The 18456-nt window shown below is 44.4% G+C and overlaps 2 protein-coding genes across 3 annotated transcripts; both read left to right on the top strand.

Annotated features, from left to right (window-relative positions):
• Positions 1 to 9130: 9130 nt before the first annotated feature.
• Positions 9131 to 11285, top strand: LOC124665533 (cytochrome P450 72A397-like). Its single transcript, XM_047202936.1, has 4 exons — positions 9131 to 9652; positions 10024 to 10268; positions 10351 to 10735; positions 10860 to 11285. Exons 1-4 carry the CDS (start codon positions 9131 to 9133, stop codon positions 11283 to 11285), a joined length of 1578 nt encoding a protein of 525 aa, XP_047058892.1.
• A 2333-nt stretch (positions 11286 to 13618) lies between these two features.
• LOC124667266 (cytochrome P450 72A15-like) lies at positions 13619 to 17210 on the top strand. Of its 2 annotated transcripts, XM_047204569.1 has the most exons (5): positions 13619 to 14177; positions 14296 to 14540; positions 15524 to 15908; positions 16019 to 16415; positions 16873 to 17210. In XM_047204569.1, the coding sequence occupies exons 1-5, from the start codon at positions 13653 to 13655 to the stop codon at positions 17049 to 17051; spliced, it is 1731 nt and encodes a 576-aa protein (XP_047060525.1). In that variant the 5' UTR covers positions 13619 to 13652; the 3' UTR covers positions 17052 to 17210. The 2 variants fall into 2 exon arrangements, with proteins under 2 accessions (XP_047060525.1, XP_047060526.1); XM_047204570.1 differs by lacking the exon at positions 16873 to 17210 and having other exon boundaries at positions 16019 to 16617.
• The last annotated feature ends 1246 nt before the right edge of the window (positions 17211 to 18456 follow it).

Below are 18456 nucleotides of genomic sequence, written 5' to 3'. Positions count from 1 at the left end.
TCATATATAGGAAGTCATATTCCAAGTTTGGAAATGATCCGGTGCATTTATGGCAGGTTCTAGAAAAGTCCGGAAGAAATCACCATGGAAAGTAGAGTCCCGGAGGGACTCCACCTTGCATGGCCAGCCAACCCTAAAGGGGAGGAGTCCAAGGTGGACTCCCCTAGGGTGGCCGGCCAACCCCCTCATGGAAGGGGGAATCCCACCCCAAGTGGGATTCCCACCTTGGGTAGGTTTCCCTACATATGGGAGGTTTCATTGTTGGGGTCTTATTCGAAGACTTGGATACCAACACTTGGGGATTTCCACCTATATAATGAGGAGGAGAGGGAGGGGCTACTCACTCTTGGCCACACCACCTAGGGCTGCCCTTGGCCGGCGCCCTAGCCTCCCCCTCTCTCCCCAAACCCTAGCGGTATCTCTCCTCCACCACATCCCGCACGCTTAAGCGAAGCTCCGCCGGATTTCTCCACCACCACCGACACCACGCCGTCGTGCTGTCGGATTCAAGAGGAGCTACTACTTCCGCTGCCCGCTGGAACGGGGAGGTGGACGTCGTCTTCATCAACAACCGAACGTGTGACCGAGTACGGAGGTGCTGCCCGTTCGTGGCGCCGGAAGCGATCGTGATCAAGATCTTCTACGCGCTTTTGCAAGCGGCAAGTAAACGTCTACCGCAGCAACAAGAGCCTCATCTTGTAGGCTTTGGAATCTCTTCAAGGGTGAGACTCGATATCCCCTCGTTGCTACCGTCTTCTAGATTGCATCTTGGCTTGGATTGCGTGTTCGCGGTAGGAAATTTTTTGTTTTCTATGCAACGTTATCCTTCAAACTCCGGCGAGGTGCTGCGGATGATTGTGGGCGAATGAGAGGGAACGAGAGATCAAGAAGGGTCGGAGGTGGTCTAGGGTTTCCTGGAAGTGATCCTTTTGCTTTTATAGCTCGAGAGGTAGTCAGCAACGTCGACACGACAACGGTGACTGGACGGGATGCACGACGATGTTGGTGCTGCTTCTGGGCACGAATCTTGGCGGGTTCGGATAAGCACTGACGTGAGAGGGTTAGGATGAGGCTCTGGGATGATTGGTGACGTCCGGCCATCCTTATCGACGGCGCGGCCGGCGCCGACTGGCATCGCCGCGGTGGCAAGCGGACGGAGGTGGAAGAAGAAGCTTTTCTTCTTCTATTTTTTTTTCACGAAGGGTTACGGTGGCTGGACTGACTTGTGGTGGTGTTGGGCTCGGGTTGGGCTGCACTTGGTGGGCTGCGGCGCTGGGCTGCACCCTGGGCTATGTCGGCTGGTAAGCCAGGTAAGGTTTTCTCCTCTTTTCTATTTTTTCCATTTTTTGTTTTATATTTTCTGCTTTCAATTTCATTTGTTGAATTCAAATTCAATTCTGCTTTGCAGGAGTTTCTACCTATTTTAATTAGGACTTAATAGAAATGGTAATTACATGGTCTTGTTGTTCTAAATAAATATTTAACATAATAATTTTTATTGCAATTTTAATTAAGCATGATTTAATGCACTCATTTTAATTTCTTTTTCTTGTGGAATCAAATCTGTTTGAATTATTAGAGTTGAGAATTCCGACTCCAAGTATTTTAGAGATTGTTATTAGGTCTTGGTTTCTTATTTGAGAATTTGTTAACTTACATATGATTTTATGTGATCACCCTTTTATTAAGGTCTTGTAATGATTATCATTACCCTATTTCAAGGTGAGCTCTAGTATTATATTTTAATAACACCTTGAAATATCTAGAGTAGATATTACTCCCATCATGGTTTGGTTTTTAGTTTATGAGTATAGGTGGTTGATATAAGTGGTTAATCAACACACATGGGTTTTGATTATAGAACTAGCACTAGGTGTTTTCTTATATTTAATAATTGAAGCATAATATATAACTAGTGAGCAATTCTAGATTCTAATTATATTTACCTAATGGCACATGGTTTGGAACTCAAATGTGAACCAGGTTTATAGTTGTGATCACCCAAGTGATGCACCAACTAGGATTGAGGTATGGTTGAGGGTTTTACTTGTGATCTCCCTATAATTTCATGTGGTGAATGATATCTACTTATCATATAGGGTTGGGCTTATGGTTTATTCTCCTATTTCTCCATAGCATGTTCATGGCATTATCATGAGCAACTTATTCTCAATGGTTTCTACTCCTAATTCTTTAGAGTATATGATCATTACCCAATTTGTAATGATCAAAGGTTTGCTTCCTAAAGTATCTCTCATGAACTAGGTTTCTCACTTTCCAAGATCAAGTATTGTCTTGATCAATTAGGTATAGAACTTCTTTTATAGTTTCTTGAATGGACATAGTTATGGTTGTCTCAATAGATTATATCCCAGGAGAATGCCTGAGGTATTACTTAGAGTTCTTTCCAAGGTATGATGATATAATCATATTGATAAATGGATAGCTATCTCCCTAAAATTCAAGTGTTGCCCCAACTACTTGAGTGTAACACCATAGCTTGATCTCTCTCATATAGAAATAGTTATTCTAGGATTTATGGTATATTCCTAATATCTCTTTAGGTATCTAGGCTAAGACTCCACTTGGTTATCTTGGTTGGATTAGTCTCCTCCTTACTTTATCAATTCATGGGTATGATCTTATTCCATTTGATATTAGGTTATCTCGCCACTCCAAAGTGAGATGGTTTATATCCTATTACTTTAGTTCAAGAATTGTCCTTGGTTCTTAAATAGGTAAAGCTAGGATTGGTATGAATGGTCTCTCTTATTTGGGAAGGACTTTAATACTAACCTAGAGTTAGGCTCCATAGAGATGATGTGATCATCAATATCTCTAATTATCATAGATGGATTCTTTCTCAAGGAATGTCTTGAATAATATCCTAGGTTCTTCTTAAAGATGATGATTTGAATACATGGATGTGTATCCAACGTTTTAGCTTATGGTTTGCCATTGCTTCTCTAATAAATAATATAGGACTCTCACTTCTCTAGGTTTGATTTATGATAATTTGGAATAGAGAAGAATATATATATCTAGAGTTGATCTCCTTGTCATGTTTCCAAGAATTAAGTGAAATGAATACCATGAGGTTCATGGTAGGAACATAGATTGGTTTAAGACATGGAAAAGATAAGTCCAAAATAGTTTCTCCATTTTCTTGTTACTTGGTTTCCAATTAAATGGATGTTCATATGTTATGGCAAGGAATACCATGTTATGATCTTTAATAAGATCAAGTAGTTGATCCTTGATTAATATTTTCTTGTGTTGGTTTTAATTTCATTTGATCTAACCCCTTAGATCAAATCATATCTACCCATAACAAGGTTTTAGCAAAGTCACATTGAGGTTTATAGCACTGGACTTGATGAGCTACTTCAGTTCCACCAAGGTCAAGTGAAAATTCAGTTACTGTGACTATTTTACTTTAAAGCGCGAAAATTCCCTAGATTTTCTATGCATGAATGCAATGCACACATCTGTTTCCTCTATTTTTGTAACCCCAAATACTGGGATATTACAGTCAGCCTGGCGGCAAGTGGCGAACGTTGGTGCTGCTCTGCGCTCTTCGGCCATGTGGACGGTGAAGGGGTGGCTACGGAGGTCGCCCCGATGGGCCTCCGGAATCAGATCCGTACGGTTGTTGATCTTACCTGTGGTGCTCCTCCCACCTCCATGGCCCCGGACCCCCGGTGGTTTGGTGGGGTTGGTCGGCTGTGGGCTCTGAACCGGGGAAACCCTTGGCCGACGGTAGACCGACGACGCTGACGACAGCGCCCCTTCTTGAAGGTGACATCGAGGTTGTATCCCCTCCCTCCCTGCCCTTCCTATCTCGGGTGAAAACCTAAAACTTCGGTTGGACGGCAGCGGAGCGTATGGGTGGAGGAGCTCGGGGGTGGTTAGTAGGTTTTGTCTGGTGTGTTGTGGTGTAGGCTGTGGGTGGCGGTGATGTTCGTGGGTGGCGGCGCGGCAAGGCGAGTGCTTGGAGTCCTTCTCCCGGGCACGGGCTTCCGATATCCATGCATACTCAGGGAGAGCGGTCTACCTCCAACAGGTCTGACGCCCTTCGATCTGAGGCGAGAAAGCGGGGAGCTTTCTGCAGAGGTGGAAATGGATGGTGCTTGGGTTTTTGCATGGCCTCTAGAGGTTGACAAGGGTGCGAGTTCTCAATGGCGGTCTTCTTCACCAGCTTCGATGCCTCTTCAGACGGATCGCAAAGCTGGACAAAGGACACGAAGCTCAAACTGTGTTTCATTTCTTCTCTTGTATGCTTGTTGTTTTTTCATCTCCTGCTAGCTGTTTTCAGCACCCAGCATGTAACAACTTGCCGGCAACGACCTTATTAATTTAAGGTAGGGCTACGGCCTTAGAAAAGAAAAATTAAATGAAACATGTTCAAACTGGAACCTACAAATTTCACCAGCTTATTCTCACACACGTCTGCAATTTACGTGGGGGCTGGGTTACTTGGACAGGACAACCAGCTTATGCACAAGGCTAAGCCATCCCATATTCACCATGTACCAGGCGAGTTCTTGGCCTCATCAAGGAACATGGTATCGTGAATCGATGGATCTACATACTGGCAATTATCGACTTTGACTTCGCATTAGTTGTCATTGGTTTGAAGATATATGAGGACAGCTGTTTGCCTGGTCATGTCTTTCCTGTGAAGGCTCTTCTGGGGTTATTGCTTATGCTTTCACATTCTTTTCTGGTCGATTCTTGCAGCTGAGGCTCCTGATTAACATACCAAAAGAGTCTAGTATATCACCCTTTTTTTGGAAAATCCAAGGGAAATTCAAGTAAATGGATGTATCAACATTATCAAGCAGAGGTGTTAACATGTCATTTAAACACCTGTCGAAACCTAAATCCCTTTGAAAATCAAAGATTGGCTTTGGTTGATTTGGCAAATGCGGTTGTTATTAAATACAACATGACTAAGAGGTTGGGAATACCAAATGTTAGTTCTGCAATGAAGAAGAGACAATCCATCATCTGTTTTTCCAATGTACAGCAGCCAAGTATGAAGTATGTGCGGAGTGTGGTTCCAAGAAGTATTGGAGCTGGCAATCGGCCAGGATCCTTCTCTCAGTACCTGGATTCCTAAACACTTGCTTATTAGCAGACATGCATAGATTACAGGCCTATCTGGAAGCTTAGGAACAGAGCCTGTTTCGGGAAAAAAAAAAAAAAAAAAACTTATAAACTCACCATTGGATCTAATTTGTTATTCATGCGTTTTCATCAAATATTGGGCAGGTCTCCATTTGAATGAGGAACAAGGAGTGCTGGGGTCTGGTGTGGAGATTCTCCAAAGGAATGCGTTGGATGATGCTGCGACTGTACCTTTTTTGGGGACGCGCCTACTGGGAGATGCTCTTCAAGGTGATGTTGGTGATGAGAACAAGGATTAAGCTGGCGATGATTCTTAATATATTGGAAGAAGGTGGTCTTGGTAAAAATGGTGGTTCAAGCTGAGAGCCTTTTGCTCGCTGCTCTGGTGGGTTTAAAAAGTTTCATGATGTTTGCTGTGCTCCATGGATCCGGAGGTTCGGTTGTAAGGTGGTTCTGGGTTCTTTACATCGCCTGAACATTAGCAGATGCTGTCTCAGAACCTCTAGTTTGTAAGATCCAGAACTTACTGTTGTTGTTCAGTAATGATTAATGTCACCCAGCACAGTTTTGGGGGTCATGTGAAAAAAAAAAAACTAGTTAAGCATGTTTCTTACACCTTACGTATATAATTCATGAAGTTGAAGTTTTTTCATTTTTTATAGAACTAAATATATCCCAAGTTCGATGACGGCAACCTTGTTTTCACAACTTCTACCAAGAACCGTCTACCAAGAAACTTCTACCAAGAACCAGTTCTTGAACTTGAACAAATCTTTGAGTAAACACTTGGGACAAACAGCACGCACCATAACCAACAACCTCAATACTAACCATGGGCCATGGCCAGTCATACATAAAGAATGTACAATGACCACTCGATCACACATCGCATACAACGTTTGGTTTCTTTTCATTGGAATTATTTCCAATCAGCAGAATGACCATAAAGAATGTACTGACCACTCAGTCATACATGCAAAACCAGCAACATTAACCAAATTTGTCACACATCCAAAACCAGCAACATTACCAGCCGTGCATCTTTGCAATAAAATAGGAATCAGTTACAGTAAATGCTAATTTGGCATATGCGTTTCTGCATGAGTTCAGTTTGAACTCAGTTAGTTTTTTAGTATAAAAGCACACTCAATTAGTTTAGTAAGTATAAAAGCACACATACATACCTGCAACGATGCAAGTCTGAACTCATTGCAAGCAAACAGAAAATGGCTTTGCTCATGGATTGCGATAAGTGTCTGAAAGATTAAAATATTTTTTATTTTAGAAAAACGACAAACCAATAACCTTACATACAATAAAATTAAAAATAACCGCAACAACTCTAGAAGAATGCCATAAGAATTGTATTATTGCAAGTTGGAAGACTTCACATACCCACCTACTAGACTGAAAATAACACCAAAGAACTCACAACTTAATCACTACCCTATTTGGTCTGTCAGTATTCATGTCTCAATCTCAATGTAGTCAAGCATAAGTAAGACCAGAGTTGACTGGGGAAATAGGAAGTAGCGTTAGATGAACAGGACACGCAGTGAAGCCAACACTCCACTAGATACATAATAACTGTTTCATACAACAAGTGCTTAAAAGATGCTAATAGATTACAACATTTATAGAAACAAATATTACAGATCAGAGACAGCAGCATTAGCTTTATATTATCAAATGAACAAACAAATAATAACTTTGTTCTTGTTAATCGAAGGTGATTGCAGGAGTTCAGGTGCCAGGAAGGTAGAAATATTTAGTTCTAGGGAGCTTAAAATCTAAACGTTATGCACCCTGCGGAGATCATCATTCGGATAATCCACACTAAGCAGAAATAGGTACTCCCTTCAGTCCAAAGTAACTGTATGAACTATGAAAACCAAGCAGTGGCTTGAGCCCGTTCCCAGTTCTGCTATTTAATTCTCTTCCTGAAGAACTGGGTAATATCAGGTTGTAAATTTTACCACACCATTGGAGAATGCTATACAGTGTAGGTACCTATGTGCTTGTTTTACCCAACCTGCAAACTAGCCTTCAAATGTTTCCTGCGAAAGCATAGCCCAGGCCTAAACCGTGTAATAATAAGCATAAGTTTGAATGACTACACATGATACGGATGTACTACACACTAAAATACGTCTAGGTACATCTGAATCTAGACAAAGTCACAACACTCATTTTGGAACGGAGGGAGTAGGCAGGAAAGGTTTATCCTGAAATCCTATGATGAAGGTGAAAAAAATTACAAGTCACTATGTTTGCAATGACCATGTGATTAGCTCAGTGACATTTAGGACCACACCACCACATGTTTGAACCCTCATTGGGAACGGGTTGAATACACGGCATTCTGTCAACATAGAGATAATGGCAAGAGTGCAGAGAAAAATATTTCTTCAGCCCAGGTTTAATATTTACCGTATTCATCTTCGACCTTTGGTAGTCGGTGCAGGGGAGTCCGCCGCCAACCAGCTTCTCCTGGCCGACCCCGCCGATAACAAGCCTCTTCTTGCATACGTCGCTAACCACCGGAACCCCCTCGCCACCCTCTTCACCGCGGCCTGAGTTCGAGCGCACGACGGCGATGGAGGTGCCAGACAGGGCCGGCCCTGGGGAGGGTCTGGCGGGGCGGCCGCCCCGGGCCCAGAAAATTTGGGGGCCATATTTTCTGTATAGGCATACTATACATTGCAGAAAAAAGAGAGCAGTTTTACGATTTTAGAGGGCTTAGTTTTTCTTTTCCTATTGGTTTCCAATCAGGCTGGTCGCCCACGATAAATCCGTTCCATCTATCAATATGTGAAACATCACCAATTTGCCCGAGCCTGACGCCTCGATTCCCTGCCTGCTCTCTCGCGGTTGATCGCTATCGCCCAGGCCGCCTGGTTCCTGCCCTCGCTCTCGCCGATCGCGACCTACCGACCGCGAGACGATCTGCTGACTGCTGCCCTCCTGCAGACTAAGGTCCTGCCTGCTAGTCCGCCGTCCAGTGGTCATCGCAGTTGGAAGTCCCAATCCGGCCGTCGTCAATCGGGCAATCATTCAATCTACGTATTAGATTAAGATAGAAGGTAAGAACGCCCGCTGCAGTTCTCTTGGAATTCTAATATATGCTCGCCTATAATCCGGGTTCTGAATTTTGATTAGCAGTTGTTGTTTTTAATTGTAGGAGCGGGGTTAACTGGTTTTGCAACACTATACATCGACAAGAAATTAATGGACGAGTTTGATATTGATTCCATCGTCACGGACTTTGCTTCTAGGAATTGGCGGAGAAAATTTTAAGGTATCATGTAAACATTGTTTTATATGAATATTGAAGTTGTGTATACTTAAAAGTATTTATTTTTCATCATCTCATACATGCGAAAAAAGTAGTAAGAGGGACCCAAATTTTAGCTTGGCCCGGGCCTCCGAAATCTCAGGACCGGCCCTGGTGCCAGATACATGTATTGTGCTGGAAGGTAGCGCATCCGGGAGCCGCAGCCGAAGGAGGAGCGGCGACCATGGCGAGCACGGGCGGAGACAGGAGGGGCGAGCAGGGGCTAGTGGCCGGATCGCCGGAGTCCGAAGATAAACACCTGATTAACTAGCCCATGTCCATAGCGTGGCCTTGTTTCCTTGATCAAAATTCGCTCTCCGATATATATCCCAGAAAGACCGAGCAATCTGAGTTCACGTGGGGTCCATCCCGCTCGTCACCGACCACGCCGATCCCGTCGGAATTTCTTCCCCACCAAGTTCCTTACGAGCAAGGCAACATGACCGCCGGCAGGCTGACTGAGCGCACTCATCTTACACTAAACTTGAACAAACCATAAACAAATCGGCACGATTGTTGGACTACGGCACCTCGGCGACACGTCTATATAACCTCATATACCTAATTAATACCGTCTCCAGGAAAAGTCCACTCAAATCAGATTCTGTAGTCTATACTAGCGAAGCAAACCTGCATGCTCCCATTTCTCTCTAAACCTTGAGAGCAATGGTTCTTGTACTGGCGCTGGTCTCGCTGCCATGGGGCCTCCTGGTGTGCAGCCTCCTGTGCCTCGCCCTCCTGCGGCAGGCCGCCAAGCTGCTGGACATGATGTGGCTGCAACCGCGGCGGCTCGAGCGGGAGCTCCGGGCACAGGGCCTCCGCGGTACGTCCTACCGCTTCCCCGCCGGCGACATTAAGGACTACGGCCGGCTGAGCAGGGAGGCCTGGTCGAGGCCCCTGCCGCTGCGGTGCCACGACATCGCCCCCCACGTTGCGCCTTTCCTCTACAACACCGTCCAGGAACACGGCAAGACCTGCTTCTCTTGGTTCGGCCCCGTCCCGAAGGTGACCATCGGTGACCCCGACCTCGCCAAGGACGTCATGTCCAATAAGTTCGGGCACTTCGAGAAGATGAAGTTCCCCGCGCTATCCAAGCTGCTGGCCGAAGGCCTCGCCAGTATCGAGGGCGACAAGTGGGCCAAGCATAGGCGCATCCTCAACCCTGCATTCCAGCTCGAGAAAGTCAAGGTAAGCTCAAATATGGCTCAATATCATGCGACCACAATCAGAGTTTTAAATAGCTGGCTATGCCCGCATAGCCCTTCAAAAAGGTACAAGACCCTAAGTGGACGCATGTATCCAAATTGAGAGATGGGTAGTTGTGAGAGAATTCAAATTTTGGTCAGATGGCTAACGCCATCGACTTGAACATAGGAAAACATCCATCGAGGTTGGTAGTATGAACTGACTACACGTTTTAGTCGGTTTGTCTAGTTAAAAATCAAACTTATGTAACTAAGGAGAATGGCCCCGAGCCCCCGATTTATTTTGGCCTCGATTTAGTACTATATTAAAATCCGATGGACCGTAGAATTGATTGTTCCAATGTGTGACTGCAGCGCATGATTCCAGCATTTTCGGCGTGCTGTGAAGATCTCATTAGCAGATGGGCGGAGTCTCTCAGCTCTGACGGTTCATGCGAGCTGGATGTTTGGCCAGAGCTCCAGAACCTTACTGGAGATGTCATTTCTCGCACCGCATTCAGCAGCAACTACCTTGAGGGAAGGAGGATTTTCCAGCTGCAGTCGGAGCAATCTAAGCGTCTCATGACGAACATTCAGAAGATTCTCATTCCTGGCTACTTGTTAGTTACTAATTAAACTTCATTACCATCTGCAATTTAATAACAAGTATATTTCAAATGCATCCTAATTTGGCACTTTTAGGTCTATGCCAACCAAAAACAACAAAAGGATGAATCAGATCAACAAGGAGATTGAATCTATACTACGAGGTCTTGTTGGCAGAAGAGTTCAAGAAATGAAAGAAGGAGAAAGCACCAAAGACGACTTACTTGGTTTATTGCTAGATTCAAATATGAGACACGTGGATGAGCATGGAGAATCCCAAGTGGGAATGACAATTGAAGATGTCATCGAGGAATGCAAGTTGTTCTATTTTGCAGGAATGGAGACAACATCGGTGCTACTCACGTGGACTATGATCGTACTAAGCATGCACCCGGAGTGGCAAGATCGTGCGAGGGAAGAAATCATGGGTCTATTTGGAAAACACAAACCAGAATACGAAGGCCTAAACCGACTCAAAACAGTAAGCCCTTACTACTGAAAATATTGCAATTTATTGATTTGCTGAAGTCCATGATTTACCGTGTTGACCACATAGATTGTTGGATTCCATTTATAACTCGTTCCTGGTCCTTTAATTTGTATAGGTGACCATGATCCTATATGAGGTTCTCCGGCTATACCCACCAGCAATAACATTCAGCCGGAAAACTTACAAGGAGATGAAGATTGGAGGCGTTACGTACCCTGCTGGAGTGATGATTGAGCTTCCTGTGATGTTCATCCATCATGATCCTGACATTTGGGGTAGTGATGTCCATGAGTTCAATCCCGAGAGGTTTGCCAACGGGGTCTCCAAGGCATCCAAAAATCCAGGCGCTTTTCTCCCTTTTGGGTGGGGGCCACGGATATGCATCGGCCAGAACTTCGCATTAATAGAGGCTAAGATGGCGATTTCCATGATCATTCAGCACTTTGAGTTTGAGCTTGCACCGTCGTATACTCATGTGCCACATACCGTGATAACAATGCATCCAATGCATGGGGCACAAATTAAGCTTAGAGTAATATGATCATTGGAAATTATTTTTCTTGTATTATATGCATGATTTAATACGCATTATATTTCCTGTTTGCAGGTTTTGATTTCATAGATTTGGTGATATGAATATAAAGTAGTTGTAAAATGGTATATGCTAGTGTTTTGTGACGTTACCTGCATAATGCTTATTTATGATGAACGAGATGCCAACTTGTGCGCTTTCCCAAGCTAAAAATGTTGAAGGAGAAACAAATATAACGCAATCGCAATAGTTTTGCGACAGACTATTATGTTTTCTTGGGTACATAAGTATCCGTCCACATTTGTCCTGTTAGATGTTCAATCAATATGCAATCATCACATTTTTCAACCCACTTCATATAGTGTTAATCACAAACTAAATTTATTGGAAGTAGTAGTTGATAAATTATCCCCTTAAAAACCGAATATAGCAATCTATGTTGGAATTAATTGTAGGACAACGTAACCGAGCTGAAAAATATGCGAAATGGGTTAGTATTTTGGGAAAATCAAACATTTTATTAAAATTAGGTTAGAATTAATTATCAGAAATAACTCTGGAACAACGCAAGTGTTTCAAGGCATTTCTAAACGCCGACACACATGACAAAAGACCAGGTAGGCAACACATAGAACCCACCAACAATTAATAAACACGTTGAGGAAAGCGCCCCGGCCGAGGAAGGCACAAACTTATAATCCATGTTGCAATAAACACGTCATGGAAGGGCACCCCCCGCTGGCACAATTTATCAAACTGGGTATCGTGGATAGATCAGGTGTGGCGCATCTACTTGATGTGTTGAACATATTTTCATGTCTCATTATTTAATCGCATTCAAACAGAAAAATCATCCATGTCATTCAAATTGTAATTTCCATTTTGTTATGATATAAAGTTTCATTTTATTGAGGTATAAAGTTTTTACACATTACACTACAACCACTTCTTACGAATCAATTCCTTGGATATTACCATTATTTTTGTTAGAACAAGCTGCTGATGTCAAACTTTCAGCAGAAGAACCCTTGAGTTTGCTTAAGAGAGAAGCTCTTGACTTACTCTCTCTTGAGTACATCCTATAGCTAACAAACTAACTATAGAAAATATAAAATATTTACACTTCTTCGTCAAAGTGTATACCTATTTAGGAAAAAACTCCTGGTTGTTCTTGGAATCCTTGAGCACTACCCTTTATGCATGCCATCCTCTTTGGTACACTATTGACCTCCACGCGGTTCTGCAAGGCATGCTCTGTGTGCCATACACTGATAACCTCATCATAGATCTGCTCATCATCCTTCCCAGCCGTTCTGCCCACCGTATTCCTCACGGAGGATCTGGAGAAAGGATCGATAAACATGATTAAAGAACTAGAAGAAGAACAAGATGTAAATGATATGTAGAAGGGGCAAAGAAAACATGCCCGCGGGTTGAGTGACCTGATGGAGGAATCCCGCGAGGCTTGAGCATATCAAGTGCCATCATAGCCAGAGAACAACCTACAACTCTTCATCTTGCGGCTCCGTGGGGATTGGGAAAATGTGGAGTTGGGCAAGATTTTTCTTGTCTTATATTGGAAATATGAGTAGAGAGTAGGGAGTGTGATTAGGATTTGTGGTGTACGTCCTTTTGTAAGTTCGGCACAACAATATGTGCATGGTTATTGGAAGAATCCATAATGTGTTGAACAAATATCCATTTCACTATAATTTAGGAGTCCACACCACCAATTATTCATTTGCAAGTCAGATAATCTCCCTCGTGCTTGGGGTGTGCTGGTTGGATGTTTCTATTTTGTTTCTTGTTGAGGGTGGTGCCTCCACCTTTCGATAAAAGAGTTGAACCATTTTGACCTTTCTTCTATAAAAAATGTATCACAAGTAGTCATCAATCTCTTGATTTCTTTAACCGCCAACAATGTTATCTGTGGAAAATATACATCAAAATAGAGAAAACAATTGTATCAGAAGCGGCGTAGCAACAAGTCACAAATGGGGATTTCTTTGACCGGTCTTTTCCAGATTGGAATTTCTTCTCCTCCAAGCTTGTTAGGAGCATATCCATTAGTCTTTAACTCCAAGAAATCGGTAAAAACGATGTGATGAGGAGACTAATCCAATCCAGTCATACCTCTATAATTGATCGAGAGGAGTCATCATACCTCTATATATTATTATAACATGATGCCAAACCAGTCTTACACTCCAAGAAATGTTAAATGTAAAGGAGAGGCTAGCTGTTGCTACTCCAACTCAGTGACAGGTAGATACCTCTATTTAACATTGTGTCGATTACCGTACGGTATTCACAGAGTCAATGCACACTCGCATCAGCTAATTCTAGTCACGTCCCTCCCACATCTCCTGAGAAAGAATGGTTTTTGAATTCGTAGCCACTGCCTCAGTGCCATGGAGCTACCTCCTGTACGGGGTCCTGGGCTGCGTGCTTCCATGGCAGGCAGGCCTGCTGGTGGACCGGCTGTGGTGGCGGCCGCGGCGGCTGGAGCGAACGCTGCGCGCGCAGGGCATCGGCGGCACGACCTACCGCTTCCTGATGGGCGACCTCAAGGACTTCAGCCGCCTCAACGATGAGGCCTGGTCCAAGCCCCTGCCGATCGGCTGCCACGACATCGTTCCCCGCGTCATACCCTTCCTCTACAACAACGTCCGGGATCATGGCAAACCCTGCTTCTCCTGGTTCGGCCCCGTTGCCAACGTGGCCATCACTGACCCTGAGCTTGTCAAGGACGTGCTGTCCAACAAGTTCGGCCACTTCGAGAAGCCCCAGTTCAAGGTTCTGACCAAGCTGCTTGCCAACGGCCTCACCACCCACGAGGGCGAGAAATGGGTCAAGCACAGGAGGATCCTCAACCCTGCGTTCCATCTCGAGAAGCTCAAGGTCAGCGGGTAGACAATTTTCATTTCAATTTTTTCTGGATGCCTACATGTGCCGTTTCAACTGGATTTTTTTTTTTTGAAGCATGATACGACATGTTTGTTTATGAATTATTTTGCAGCTCATGCTACCAGCTTTCTCTGCAAGCTGTGAAGAGCTCGTTAGCAGATGGAAGGGGTTCCATGGTTCCGACGGCTCGTGTGAGGTGGATGTATGGCCGGAGCTCCAGAACCTCACCGGAGATGTCATTTCTCGCACAGCTTTTGGTAGCAGCTATCTCGAAGGAAGAAGGATTTTCCAGATACAGTCCGAGCAAGCTAAGCTCTTTGTTGGTGCTCTCCAGAGGATTATCATTCCTGGTTACCTGTGAGTTATCATGTGATTCCTCTAGATTTCTTATCGCTTTTTAGTAACTTGAATTTCTTGAAAATCTCAATCATTTAGGATTCACACTAATAAGAACTTCTTTAATGAAAAACGTTCGGATCTGCTCCAACATCATACACACAACCAGGGGCAGATCCTGTGGGGTTGCAGATCGTATACTTAGTTACCTACTTAAGGTAGAAAACACGAGGTCTGAGAATAATTATTTCTTATATATTATGCTTAAGGCTGCAGGTCGTATACTTACTTAAGGTAGAAAACACTGAAAGTTCAATACTGACATAACAAAAATAAACTCTTTTCAAATTTCTGTATTAACCATAGAATTTGAATCAAGAGCATCTGATTGTCTATCTTTGCTTAGATTAAGTATTTTTTGGTCCTTCGTTCACATACTCAAAAGTAGAATGCAAATGTTAATGTACCATAATTTTGAAATTCTTGGCTCTGTATATATTGTATAACTCAAATCATGTATGGCGGAAAAGAAAAGAATCTGAGTACAAAAGCATATGCCTGGGGGGCAACTTCTCATACTGCAGACCCAAAACGATGAGTCTCACAACCAATAGATAATCATATTGTAAATGCTAGACTATACTAAGCACACAATACTAGGAAAAACTGAATGCCAAGCTTGTGGGCTCCCTTCATTAGTAGACTGGATATGACAAATCATCAAAAGCATGCATAAACAAGATAACGCCCAATAGATAATTATACTGGTAACCATATTCACGACTAGAATCTTAGAGTGCACTCAATCAAATCAAAATTGATAGAACTTTATAAGTGTAATTAGACATATATATATATATATAACCAGTAAATATTCAAAATTAACACCTAACTGAATAAAAGTGTTCATAAGTGTACTTGACTTCATGTACACACGGTTGACAATAATTGTGTATAAACATCATCCAGTTATTATGGTAAGGGAAACTGCTGATGTACTGTAGGTTATTGCCGACCAAAAACAATAGACAGATGCGCAAAAACAACGATGAGGTCGAATCAATCTTACGAGGTTTAATTGGAAAAAGAATGCAAGCCATGGAAGAAGGTAAAGGCTCTGAGGATGATCTACTAGGCCTATTGCTAGAATCGAATAGGAAGGACATGGACGAAAATGGCCAACCTAGCCAAGGAATGACAATGGAAGATGTTGTCGAGGAGTGCAAGCTATTCTACTTGGCTGGAATGGAGACAACATCTGTACTGCTTACATGGACGATGATCGTGCTAAGCATGCATCCAGAGTGGCAAAATCTTGCAAGGGAGGAGGTCCTAGGTTTGTTTGAGAGAAACAAACCTCATTACGACGGCCTTAGCCGACTCAAAATTGTAAGTGCTACATTTGGTTTTGCTTCACTAGGTGGCTTAATTGTGTAAGGATTAATCGCAGAAATTCCCAATGGGGTTACAAATGTTTGGTGTCTTTCCACTAATTGCAGGTGACCATGATCCTTCACGAGGTCCTTCGGTTATACCCCTCAGCTACCGTGTTTAGCCGAAAAACTTATAAGGATATGGTTATTGGAGGCGTCAGATATCCTGCTGGTGTGTTCATTGAGGTGCCTGTGTTGTTCATGAACCATGACCCGGATATATGGGGAAGTGATGTGAATGAGTTCAAACCTGAAAGATTTGCCCAGGGAATTTCCAAGGCATCAAAGCACCCAGGTGGATTCTTATCATTTGGTTGGGGGCCACGGGTCTGCATTGGCCAGAATTTTGCACTGCTCGAAGCCAAGATGGCATTAACCATGATCCTCCAGCATTTCGAATTTGGGCTCGCACCATCATATATACATGCACCACACACCGTGATGACGTTGCAGCCGATGCACGGTGCGCAAATTAAGCTTAAAGCTATATGAACGCACATAGTTTCAAGTAGTTATTGCTATGTTGGTTGTGAAATGTGAGTTTTGTATGAGTGGATAATAATGTCGTCTTGATGTATTTTGTTTAGGCTTGATATTGTACTTATATAAACGGTTGTACTATCTTATTTGCCACCTAGGCATCCTAAAGTTCCCCTGATAAATGAGATTGGTGTATCCTAAGACAAACTAGTCTTGGCCACTATGTTGCCTTGCATCGCAATAGAACCAATTTGCATAGGATTCTTGATTTCGGGTTGTCTTAATTGCATTTTGCTTTATGATCCTTTTCATTATTGTGCATAAAGATACTGTTGCTTCTCTTAGTGCAGCACATTTACCCCTGTTTTTTTCATTTTGTACGCTGTTGATTCAACTCAATGGTACAGAATTCAGTTCATGTGACATTGTCTGTTTTGTAGATTGTAGTCTGGGCTTCATGATGGAGCTGACCATTGTAGCGAGGTTCCAACCCAATGGTCACTATTATATTAGTGCCAGGAACATGCCCAGCAAGGAGAGCCGGAGATACTGTGCTTGCCATACTGAATGTGTACTCATAGAGCAGCTAGCGAGTAGCGATCTCACTGAGTCAAATTAGTCGAGCCGTAGTACATGTGTACTGTGTACATATGTCTGCTGTGCTTATTGCTGATATTTTCATGATGAGAAAATGAGACTGACAAATGGGCAATAATATTCAGATGAATTCTTTCCTTGGCCAAAGATCAATCTATATAAATTCTTGTAGTGTGCATGTGTCATTTCTGTTGCATTTAACATAGCTAGCGAGGGGGGGGGGGCACGACCTGCTGCTCGTCACGAGGGTGCTGCCGCCCGGACCGGGGAATCCCTGCCAGCGAGCGGTTGAGGAGGGCCACAATCTCGGGCCCTGCGTGCGTGAGGAGGGAGGCTTCGCGTCGCGTGGTCGAGGTGGAACTCAGGCCGGTGATGTGGGATCTCCAGCCGGCGCCGGCGAGGTCGCCTGCCCTCTGCAGAACGAGGAGCGGGAGATGTGCGAGTGCGGTTGTGTGGATTGCGGAAGTTATGCTGAGTGTGGTGTGAAGAGTTGACAGCGGGGGTGAAAGAAACTACAAGATTGTTTTGCAAAATAGCCACTTCCGACATTTTTTTCGATTGGAGGGAGTAAAATTTAAACTTAGTTCAACATATATAGTTCATACAACCATAGCTAGATAGTTCGACATCGACACTGACACTTTGACATCATATACACTTCGTCACTCGACACTGACCATAGTTGGAACCCTAATCCCAAAATCCATCACTGTCTGATTCCGACTGGGCGGCCTCCTCGGCATCTATCTCGTGGACCAGGTTGTCCCACCAATCGGAGTCCATGTCCATGCTCGATTCGACGGCAACGGTGGATGGACCGACAGCTGAAGAGGACGCAGACGCCGCCAAAGAGGAAGCATCGGCACGGGCGGGAGTGGCACCACTGGCGGCTGTGTGCTGGGCGACAAGCTGGGCGTAGTACTCGAGCTCTGCCGCCATGTGTTTCGGATGAGCGGCGCGGAACGCAGCCATGTCCGCCTCATCCGCCTGCTGGATCAAGAGGCGCATGTGCTCGCGCCGCACCTACCGCTCCTCCGCGAGGCGCACAACCTGAAACAGTGACCGAGGAAGTCGGCCTCTGCGTGGGTCCCAACTGCTGGGGACTTGACCGCGCCGCGGGGGCCGTCGTGGTGCCACACCATCGCGTCGTATGCACAGGCGGCGAGCGCCGGCGTCTTGAAGGTCCCCAGCAAGAGATGGACGCCGGCGCACGTGATTTCGACGGCCCAGCGGTTGGAGGGGTGCAGCCGGACGGCGAGGTAGCCAGCGGAGGACCGGACGTGGCGCGGCGGCATCTCGGCGATGGATTGGCCGATTTTCGTGGGGAAACGGCGGCGGGGTGTGGGTGGGCCTGATCTACGTGCATCACGTTGGGAGAGGGGCAGGGATGACATCTGCCGGTGGCAATCGATGGCGGCGCAGGTGGA

This window comes from Lolium rigidum, chromosome 6, assembly GCF_022539505.1.
Source record: "Lolium rigidum isolate FL_2022 chromosome 6, APGP_CSIRO_Lrig_0.1, whole genome shotgun sequence".
NCBI lineage: Eukaryota > Viridiplantae > Streptophyta > Magnoliopsida > Poales > Poaceae > Lolium > Lolium rigidum.
This window is presented reverse-complemented; position numbering and strand designations above follow the sequence as displayed.

Bases quoted from the DNA above. Each gene is read 5' to 3' on its own strand.
- LOC124665533 (XM_047202936.1), top strand. From the start codon at position 9,131: ATGGTTCTTGTACTGGCGCTGGTCTCGCTGCCATGGGGCCTCCTGGTG. The intron at 9,653-10,023 runs GTAAGCTCAAAT...GTGTGACTGCAG, and splicing joins TCCAGCTCGAGAAAGTCAAG to CGCATGATTCCAGCATTTTC. The intron at 10,736-10,859 runs GTAAGCCCTTAC...TAATTTGTATAG, and splicing joins GCCTAAACCGACTCAAAACA to GTGACCATGATCCTATATGA.
- LOC124667266 (XM_047204569.1), top strand. From the start codon at position 13,653: ATGGTTTTTGAATTCGTAGCCACTGCCTCAGTGCCATGGAGCTACCTC. The intron at 14,541-15,523 runs GTGAGTTATCAT...GATGTACTGTAG, and splicing joins ATTATCATTCCTGGTTACCT to GTTATTGCCGACCAAAAACA. The intron at 16,416-16,872 runs GTGCGCAAATTA...TCTGTTTTGTAG, and splicing joins GACGTTGCAGCCGATGCACG to ATTGTAGTCTGGGCTTCATG.